The sequence below is a fragment of the Pelophylax lessonae genome, assembly GCF_965119305.1.
Source record: "Pelophylax lessonae genome assembly, chromosome: 3".
Taxonomy (NCBI): domain Eukaryota; kingdom Metazoa; phylum Chordata; class Amphibia; order Anura; family Ranidae; genus Pelophylax; species Pelophylax lessonae.
In genome coordinates, this window is record NC_138770.1 from 528,620,350 (window position 1) to 528,631,341 (window position 10,992).

General features: G+C 45.8%; 1 protein-coding gene across 1 annotated transcript in view; it reads right to left on the minus strand.

Annotated features, from left to right (window-relative positions):
• VTA1 (vesicle trafficking 1) overlaps positions 1–10,542 on the minus strand; it is a 389,921-nt gene extending 379,379 nt beyond the window's left edge. The window contains exon 1 of the mRNA XM_082251499.1: positions 10,267–10,542. Within this exon, the coding sequence (XP_082107625.1) occupies positions 10,267–10,372 (106 nt within the window). The 5' untranslated portion in view covers positions 10,373–10,542. The remainder of the gene's footprint in view (positions 1–10,266) is intronic.
• Positions 10,543–10,992: the final 450 nt, after the last annotated feature.

A 10,992-nucleotide genomic window follows, 5' to 3' on the forward strand; every position in this document is an offset into this window, starting at 1 on the left:
AAGTTCTACCCATAGGGATTCTACCTCGTCTATAGTTCCATTATTAATATCATCCCTCATATTTACCTGCACACTGTTCTTAATATACAGACATACCCCTCCCCCTTTTTTACCTTCTCTATCTCTGCGATAAAGGGAATACCCCTGAATGGTCGCCATCCAGTCATGAGAGCTGTCGAACCAAGTCTCTGTTATCCCCACAAAATCTAAGTCCTCCTCAAACATCAGCAGCTCCAGCTCTCCCATCTTGTTGGCCAGGCTTCTGGCATTGGTATACAAACCTCTTAATTTTGACCGGTTACATATATCCTCATTTGATGTTTTTAGGCTGCTCTTGTGATTTTTCCCCATACCCACCCTGGGTTTAGGAGCTCTGAACACCCTACCACTAATGTCCCCATTTGTACCCTCTGAATCTTGCTTATCACTGGCTAATTCTACATCTGTACCCTCCCCCCCTTCACCTAGTTTAAAAGCCCCTCTAACTTTATGGCCATCTTCTCACCCAGTACGGCTGCACCCTCCCCATTTAGGTGCAATCCGTCCCTACCAAAGAGCCGGTGGCCGAATGAAGTTGGCCCAGTTCTCAAGGAACCCGAAACCCTCCTTACTACACCAGCTCCTCAGCCACTTGTTAACTTCCCTAATCTCCCGCTGCATCTCTGGTGTGGCTTGAGGTACAGGTAGTATTTCTGAAAATACTACCTTGGAGGTCCTACTCCTCAACTTGGCTTCTAAGTCCCTGAAATTGTTTAGGACTCTCCATCTTCCTCTGCCCATGTCATTGGTACCCACGTGTACCATGATAGCCGGGTCTTCCCCAGCCCCACCCAGTAATCTGTCCACCCGATCCGCAAAGTCGATCCACTTAGGTACAATCAGCTTGCCCATAGATGGATTGAATCTTGGCCGGTTCAGCAGGGATCATTTTTCGATCCATGTATGGGTATCTAAAGCGTTTTTTCCCCATGTATTTGCGGTTTCATTATTATGTAAAATTTAAGATTTGACCTGTGGATGACATCAGTTAAAGAAAATATACAATGTTATATAGTCCGCAGGGGGGGGGGGGGGACACCATATGTGAGCAATAAAGTAAAGGTCCGCACTCACCAGATGTTGTTGACCCACCTTGTCATACGACAAGAGGATCAGTAAAAAAAAAGAAAACGGTGGTGGTCTCTGTGACCAGGGTAGATTTTCCAGCCGGTTCCCAATGTACCCTTCTAGCGGTGATCAGAGCTTCCAAAGGGGAGGTGGTAATGGCAAAAAAAGAGGAAGAAAAAAAAACAAAGAATGGACTCCTCATCAACGCATTGATTGCATTTATTAAAAGCCTCTATAGTAGACTATGCATAAAGAATGATTCAAAAAGCCTCCCGTGTGGGCTTCTGCACTGTACAATGGGAGCAGTGTAAGCCGGACCCGCTTGGTGTCAGCCTGTGTTCCACCTAACAACAACATACTGCAACGTGTGTCCCATCTTGACGCGTTTCATCATAAACGTTACGTCTTCAGAAGCACCAGCCGTACAGACCTGGGACTGGAAGAAGAGCCTGTAGGGGCCTGTGCATAATAGCTGTTATGCATTGATTGCAGTTGCAATGCTCTAAAGACTCCAATGCAATAAATAATAAATGTGTTTTTTTTTTTTTTTTTAAACGTGGACTATACCTTCAAGTAAAGACAACGGTATCACTAAATAAACAGGCCCATAGTGGAAATGTTCTGGTCCATAAAGGGTATAAATACAGTGGCTATAGAAAAGAATCACCCCCTTTAAATGAATCACATTTTGTTGCTTTGCAGCCTGAAACTAATATAGACACAGTTTTTGTTTTATCCAGCTGTATTTACTTAGTGCAACTTTTAACATCCAAGTAAAAGACAGAACACCAACAGGTCAGAAAAAAATTCAAATTCAAAAATAGAATCATTAAAAGGTGGAAAAAGGATCACCCCCCTTGTGTCAGTTTTTTGTTGAACCACATTTTGCTTTAAATTACAGTCTTAAGTATGTAGGGATACGTCTCTACTAACTTTGTACATCTAGGCTTTCTTGACAACATTTGCCCACTCTTCTTTACATTACTGCTCAAGCTGAGTTAAATTTGCTGGTAACCGTTTGTGGACTGCTGTCTCCAAGTTATTCCACTTTCAATGGGGTTTAAGTCTGGGCTCTGACTAGACCATGCAAGTACATTCACCTTTTTAGCCTTCAACCACTGTGTACTTTGGGTCATTACCATGTTGGAAGGTAAACCTTCTTCCCTTTGCCAACTTTCTAGCAGAATGCAGCAGATTTTCCTCAACAATTTGACGGTATTTTGCCCCATCCATTTTTCCTTCTATCCTGACTAATGCTCCAGTCCCAGCTGCAGAGAAACACCCCCATAACAGGATATTACCACCTCCATGTAGTGTAATGGTATTATTTGGATAGTGAGCTGTATTGGATTTCCGCCAGACATATCGTTTGGTGTTCAGGCCAAATAATTAAATTTTATAGTCTTATCTGACCATAACACCTTTTTCCATGTGGTTAAAATCTTCAAGGTGCGATTTGGCAAAGCTCAGTTGTGACTACATGTGGCATTTCTGGAGGAGTGGCTTTTTTCTTGTAACCCTACCATAGAAGACACATTTGTGGGGGAACGTGTGATATTGTTGTCACATGCACACAATGACCATTCTTTGTCATAAATTCCCACAACTGCTTCAGAGCTGCTGTAGGCCTCGTTGACCAGTTTCCTCCTGGCTCTTTCATTCAGTTTGGAGAGCCGTCCTGATCCAGGGAGGGTCTATGTTCTATCAAATATCTTCCACTTCCTAATAATATATTTCACTGTGCTTCCAGCATTGATAAAGACTTTGTAATTTTTTTGTATCCATCTCCTGATTTGTGCCTGTCCACAACTTTATCCCGGAGATCCCAGACAGTGCCTTGCCATCCACGGTTGATTGTTTGCTTCAGTTGCACTATCAGGGATGGAAATGTTCCAGGAAAGCTCTTTTCATGCTGAGCTAATCAAAATGACCACAACTGGTCACAGTTGAAAGTCAAAACGGCTTAGTGTGCCATTGAGAAGGTGATTAGCTACAACTGATTGAGTGTAATTTTTAGGAGAGGGAGGTGATCATTTTTCCAACTGATTCGGTTTTTGAATTTTTTTTTTCCCAACACGTTGGTGTTATATCTTTCACTTGGATGTTGTAAGTTGCAACTGGCTAAAACAAAAACTGTCTCTGTCTTTATTTTAGGCTGTAAAGCAACAAAATGTGATTTTTTTTTTTTTTAATGGGGGTGGTTGTAAACCTTGGACATGAAATATAAACAAAGCCTATCCCCTTTTCTTGATACCAAGAGAAAAAAAGATGAGAGAGGAGAGAAATTCAGCACACAGACTGTGAAGGAGAGTCTCATCTCTGTTCCTGTATGCTATGTGGAGATGGGTGTGTCCCTTCCCTCCAATCAGTTCTCAGAGCTCTCCTCACTGAGCTCTGCTGTGTGTAATTTAGCTCTCCTCCCCTGTTTTTTGACACATCAGACAACCTTTAAAAAAACTGGAGTTTGAATGGATGTAGAGAAGACTGCAGATAGACAGGTACAATTTATGTAGGGGAATTAGTTACATCTCTGTGTATCACCAGAGGCCAGTCACTGGGTATATGTAAGGGTTTACAACCACTTTAACCACTTGTCGACCGCGCTATAGCCAAATGACGTCTACAGTGTGGCCGACTAGTTTTGGGAGGGCTACTGACGTTCTCCCGTGCTTCTAGACGTGTCCCTGGTGGCTGGGTCCATGGGATTGTTGAAGCGCATCAAGGATCAGGATAAAGGGCCACTCACAGTGGCCCTTTACCACCCCATTGCTCCGTCAAATGACAACAATGTCAACAAACTGGCGTAATGTCCGGTTCAGTTCTCTCCGTTCCTCACACCGATACTTTGGGCGAAAGGGGAGAGAGAGACACCCTGCAGCAGCAGGAGACAGCTGCAATTGGTGTGCCTCACAGTGCTTATCCAAGCCACATCAGTGCCATCACAGTGCCATAACAGGGCCACATCAGTGCCCTGCAATGCTCTCATCAGTGCCTCACAAAAGTTTAAAAGGCAGTCAAGAAATTAGATGTGTAATTTATGTCCCTAGAACATCTGACGTTGTCAGGTGCCATCACAGTGCTCATAAGTGCCATGCCATCACAGTGCTAGTCAGTGCCACAATAGTGCCATCACAGTGCTCATAAGGGCCACATCAGTGCCATTACAGTGCTCATCGGTGCCACAACAGTGCCATCACAGTGCTCATCAGTGCCATCACAGTGCTCATCAGTGCCACAACAGTGTCATCAGCACCTTGCAAAAGGTTAATAGGTAGTCAAGAAATTAGATGTGTATTTATTAGTGATCGACTGATATCGTTTTTTTTTTTTTATTGCCGATACTGAAATTTTGGTCATTGCATATCGGTATCGGCCGATATTTTCAGACAGTTAAAAAAAAAAAAAAAAAATGAAAACATTTTTTTTTTTTTTTAACAGGTACTCTTGTGGAGGGATCTGGGGGTCTAAAAGACCACAAACCCCTCCTCTGCACTTAAAAGCATTCAAAACGTCAAGTTTGGCTGTTTTGAATGATGTCATTTTTTTTAATTTGGCGCCAAATACCTAGAAGTGATGTCATGACATCACTTCCGAGTACATGAAGACTCAATCAGAACCGAATGCGGCTCTGATCGGGTCTTTGGTGGCCATGCAGGCAGGATGCCCGGGTCTCCCGGTGGGACGGGAGACCCGGGCGAGCTGCCGAAGGTGACGGGAGGGGGGGCGTCCCCTCCCGCTTCTTGTAATGACAACCGATGCGGCTCGACGCCAGTACCGGGGTGATGCCTCTAGCTTCAGGCATCACTCCGGTACAAGCACTTTCCCGAAATATCGGCAATATCGGTAACCTCAGGGGCCGATTCCGATATATCGGGGAAAGTGCAGATCGGGCCTCGATATATCGTGGCTAGGCTGTGAAAAAGTCACACATGTGGTATCACCATACTCAGGAGGAGGGGCAGAATGTGTTTTGGGGTGTAATTTTTGGCATGTACATGTTGTGTGTTAGAAATATCTTATAAATAGACAACTTCATGCCAAAAAAAAAAAAAAAGAGTTAATTTTCTTTCCACATTTTCCAAAAACTTGTGGGGAAAAAAATGTTCAAAAGACTTGTTATGCCTCATAGAATACACGTGGGGTGCTTTCTTTCTAAAATGGGGTCAATTTTGTGGGCGTTTCCATTGTACTGGTGTTTCAGGGCCTTCAAAAGTGTAATAGGTGTTCTAGAGACGTAAATTACACATCTAATTTCTTGACTACCCATTACACTTTTGAAGGCCCTGGAGCACCAGAAAAATGGAAACACCCACAAAAATTACCCCATTTTGGAAAGCAAACACCCCACCGTATATTTTATGAGGTATGACAAGTCTTTTGAAAAAAAAATTGCCACAAGTTTATGGAAAAATGCAGCTTTGAAATCGTGCGACTTCATCTGAAATTGCATGAATTCAAAGCTGCATGTCAGTGCGACTTTGGGTGCGACATGAAAGACATCTGTGCAGCTTCATGGACAGTTGTCTATTGAAGTCGCACCTGAAATTGCCAAAAGTAGTGCAGCAACTGCACTTTCAACCGATTGAAACATTTTTCGATCGATCAACTTGGTACATTCAGCCTGCCTATTAATGGTTCAAATCTCGGATGGTTCCCGCTGAACTGGCCGAGATTCAAATCCAGTATGGCCTGCCTTACACTTGTGTTTGGGGGGGTGAAAAAAAAAAAAAAAACAGAGCCACATTTTTCTACCCTCCTTCCCCAACCCCTCCTACTTAAACAGCAAAGACACCTGAGAAGAGAATACAAATGCCGCACAAAAGATGAGTTGCATTGCAACGAGGCAAAAATGATCCCCGCTGAATGGGAAGGCCCCACAACTGCGTACTGTGCATACGGTTGCAGTGCACTAGTAGGTGTAAGGCAGGGGTGTTAAAATGTATTTCATTGCCGGCCACAGCAGCAGTATGGCTGCCCTCAAAGGGCCAGTTATATCTGTAAGACTATGGGGTTGATTTACTAAAGGCAAATCCACTCTGTACTACAAGTGCACATGGAAGAGCAGTCCTGTAAATCTGAGGGGGAATATCTGAAATGAGGGGAAGCTCTGCTGATTTCTATCATCCAATCATGTGCAAGCAAAAATGCTGTTTTTTATTTTCCTTGCATGTCCCCCTCAGATCTACAGTGACTGCACTTCCAAGTGCACTTGCAGTGCAGAGTGGATTTGCCTTTAGTAAATAAACCCCACAGTATCTACTATTTGTTATTCAGGAGTGTGTTACATACAGAGTGCTGAGTTCAGGGATGGACTGCATATAGAGTGCAGGGTTTAGCGGTGCACTCCCTCTTCCTAGGTTTACGGCTCTCTCTACTACCTGTGTATTTGGCTGTGTTCTACCTCCCTGTGTAGGTGGCTCCCTCTACTACCCTTGCATTTGGCTCTGTTATACCTCCCTGTGTAGGTGGCTCTCTTTACTACCCTGTATTTGGCTCGGTTATACCTCCCTGTGTAGGCGGCTCTCTCTACTACCCTTGCATTTGGCTCGGTTATACCTCCCTGTGTAGGTGACTCTCTCTACTACCCTTGTATTTGTCTCTGTTAGACCTCCCTGTGTAGGCGGCTCTCTCTACTACCCTTGTATTTGACTCTGTTAGACCTCCCTGTGTAGGTGGCTCTCTCTACTACCTGTGTATTTGGCTCTGTTAGACCTCCCTGTGTAGGCGGCTCTCTCTACTACCTGTGTATTTGGCTCTGTTATATCTCCCTGTGTAGGCGGCTCTCTCTACTACCTAGTGCATTACCCGTGGTCAATTTGCAAATTGTTTAATAAAAAATGTCTCTGAGGAAGGGGGCCAGACCCCCGAAACGCGTTAGCGGTCCTGACTGAAGGACGTGTCCCAGTTCACACATGGTGGATTCTTGTAACATGTTTTTATCTTTACGTCTGTGAGTATGCATTTGGCATTTTTTATTAAACAATTTGCAAATTGACCACGGGTAATGCACTAGGTGTTTGCGCCTCCTCTTTCTTTCTTTTCTATGTACCCGTATTGGAGTTCCCTGCCTGAAGAGAGCAACACGCCAGTCTTCCCATTCGGAGTGAGCGCTGGGCTGAATTTTTGGGCTCTCTCTACTACCCTTGTATTTGGCTCGGTTATACCTCCCTGTGTAGGTGGCTCTCTTTACTACCCTTGTATTTGGCTCGGTTATACCTCCCTGTGTAGGCGGCTCTCTCTACTACCCTTGTATTTGGCTGTGTTATACCTCCCTGTGTAGGTGGCTCTCTCTGCTACCCGTGTATTTGGCTCTGTTATACCTCCCTGTGTAGGCGGCTCTCTCTACTAACCTTGTATTTGGCTGTGTTTTACCTCCCTGTGTAGGTGGCTCTCTCTAATAACCCTCTATTTGGCTCTGTTTTACCTCCGTGTCAACGGCTCTCTCTACTACCCATGTATTTGGCTGTGTTATACCTCCCTGTGTAGGTGGCTCTCTTTACTACCCTTGTATTTGGCTCGGTTATACCTCCCTGTGTAGGTGGCTCTCTCTACTACCCTTGTATTTGGCTCTGTTATATCTCCCTGTGTAGGTGGCTCTCTCTACTACCTGTGTATTTGGCTCTGTTACATCTCCCTGTGTAGGCGGTTCTCTCTACTACCCTTGTATTTGGCTCTGTTAGACCTCCCTGTGTAGGTGGCTCTCTCTACTACCTGTGTATTTGGCTGTGTTAGACCTCCCTGTGTAGGCGGCTCTCTCTACTACCCTTGTATTTGGCCCGGTTATATCTCCCTGTGTAGGCGGCTCTCTCTACTACCCTTGTATTTGGCTCGGTTTTACCTCCCTATGTAGGCGGCTCTCTCTACTACCTATGTATTTGGCTCTGTTAGACCTCCCTGTGTAGGCGGCTCTCTCTACTACCCTTGTATTTGGCTCTGTTAGACCTCCCTGTGTAGGCGGCTCTCTCTACTACCCTTGTATTTGGCTCTGTTAGACCTCCCTGTGTAAGCGGCTCTCTCTACTACCTGTGTATTTGGCTCTGTTATATCTCCCTGTGTAGGCGGCTCTCTCTACTACCCTTGTATTTGGCTCTGTTAGACCTCCCTGTGTAGGCGGCTCTCTCTACTACCCTTGTATTTGGCTTGGTTATAACTCCCTGTGTAGGCGGCTCTCTCTACTACCTGTGTATTTGGCTCTCTCTACTACCTGTGTATTTGGCTCTGTTAGACCTCCCGATGTAGGTGGCTCTCTCTACTACACTTGTATTTGGCTCGGTTATACCTCCCTGTGTAGGCGGCTCTCTCTACTACCCTTGTATTTGGCTTGGTTATAACTCCCTGTGTAGGCGGCTCTCTCTACTACCTGTGTATTTGGCTCTCTCTACTACCTGTGTATTTGGCTCTGTTAGACCTCCCGATGTAGGTGGCTCTCTCTATTACACTTGTATTTGGCTCGGTTATACCTCCCTGTGTAGGTGGCTCTCTCTACTATCTGTGTATTTGGCTCTGTTATGCCTCCCTGTGTAGGTGGCTCTCTCTACTACCCATGTATTTCGCTCTGTTAGACCTCCCTGTGCAAGGGGTGCTGCCTTGCAGGGAGATTGTTCTCTCTCTAGATTCTGGAGAGCTATTCCAACTGTGCCCCGCCATGAGGGATTTGTTACATCCTAAAGTCACTCAAAGCTGTTCCTTGCAGATACAAAAGGTTTCTGTGTTTACGAGTGACAGTTGGGTGCGGAAGCTGATAGCTGTAGGTGGCCAAATGGAGTTCCGCCCGCGATCTGGATTCCAAATTGATTGGAAGGGCCACATGCCAAGGTCTAGTGGGTCGAATTCAGCCTGTGGTCCTTGTGTGGTGTAAAGGGTTGAGATAGGCAGTGAGAAGGCAATACAACACCCCCTCAGTACCTGTCAAATGCTCTCTGAAGAGCAAGTTGAACGCAGAAAGAAATGCCAGCATAAACTAGCCTTAAAAGAATTGGATTGTCGGCAGACCAGGAATAGAGGGAAAATCTTCCAATGGGGACACTAGTTCTGAGGACCCCCACTTTGCAGAAATTTCCTCTGTTTTGGATATGGTACAGGAAGTGAAGGGAAATCTCCACAATGGCAGATAGAAAAAAGATAACTCTCCCTTAGGGCTCTTTCACACGGCCGCTCCGATTTTCTATTCCGCTGCGGCACTTTATTTATTTATTTTTTCACGGACACGGATGACCCTTGTGTCATCCGTTCCGTATGTCCGCATATCATCCCATTCCCCAATTTGTACAAAAATTGCCAACAAGTGGGTTGATCAGATCTGCCTTCTTGTTAAACAAAGCCACGAGTTTTTATTGTGCACTGCGTAGGCAAGATGGCAGTGTCTAAGAACCAATTACATAATTGCTTGATCAGGTGTCAGGTGTCTGAGAACACCCTAGATTGACCCTCCTCTGCTCCTCTCTTTCAGCACTGGGGTCCCGTTAGCTAAGTGAGGGAGAGTACCAGTGTGCAAAGGTGGATGTGCTTTGTAAGGATATTTCACCTCTAATTTTGGGTGTCCAATGTGCATGGATGTTGCTGCGATATGTAAAAATATTAGTTTCCTTTTTTTTTTTTTTTTTTTTTTTATTTTAGAATGGAATGCCTTGAGACGTAATTGTAAAGGGTGCCTTCACTGAAAAAAGGTTGATAAATACTGTGTTAGATTACGATCTGTTTTGGGGTGACGTTAAATTGCCAGAATTGCATCACATGGGTTTGAAAACCCATGCAATGCAATTCAGGTACAGGGGAAAAAAGGTTCCGGATCCGTTTTGGTGCAGATGCGATGCAAACCATACAAAATGCATGGCTCAAATCGCAGCACACAGACATCGCATGCGATGTGCAGAGGAATGTGATCCCGCTGCCAATCACATGCAGTGTCACCCATGCACCAGTGACTGGTGACACATAGACCAGTGACTAGACACATGCACCAGTGACTAGACACATGCACCAGTGACTGGTGACACATAGACCAGTGTGAACCTAGACTAAGAAAACATCCCAGAGATAATACAAACACAAAGGACTGAAAAGAAAAACGTGTCTTTTGTTTACAAGTGAGCTTGGATAGCATACAGGAGACTGGCTGGGTGAGAGCATACATCAGGCACACTCAGCTGAATTACTCACAGTAATAAGACACCACAGGGTCCCTCTTCTCATGTTCCTGTGCTGTCCTCAGGTGATGCTGGATAGTCTTGAACTGTGGCGGAATGCTGGGCAACTGAGCGGCCATCTCTGTCCCCTCACACAAAACTACAGTGACAGTAGTCACAGCACAATACACCAATACACACTGCTCTTCCGCTTCCGCCCGTCTGTGGGTGGGTCCGAGGGGGGTGACTCAGAGAGATGGGAGGAGACACAGCGCTGCTAGGAGAGGAGACAGGGCATGTGGGCGCGGTGACGCAGGAGAAGAGAGTTGCTTAGTGGGCGGGGCGATACAGCTGAGATGGGAAGGTAGACAGTGAAAGTGTGGAGGTGGGCGGAGTGATACAACGGAGATGGGAGGAGGGATGGTGCACGTGGGCGGGGTAACAGCAGAGATGGGAGGAGAGACGCTGGAAGTGTTGAAGCGGGCTTGGTGACAGGGAGTAAAGACAGGGAACGTGGGCGGGGTAACTGCGGAGATGGGAGGAGAAATATGGCACGTGGGCGGGGTAACAGTGGAGGTGGGAGGAGAGATAGGGCACGTGGGCGGGGTATCAGATCGGAGATGGGAAGAGACACTGGAAATGTGGAAACGGACGGGGTGACACAGCGGAGATGGGAGGAGGGACAGGGCACGTGGGCGTGGTAACAGGGGAGATTGGAGGAAAGACGCTGAAAGTGTGAAGCGGGCTGGGTGATACAGTG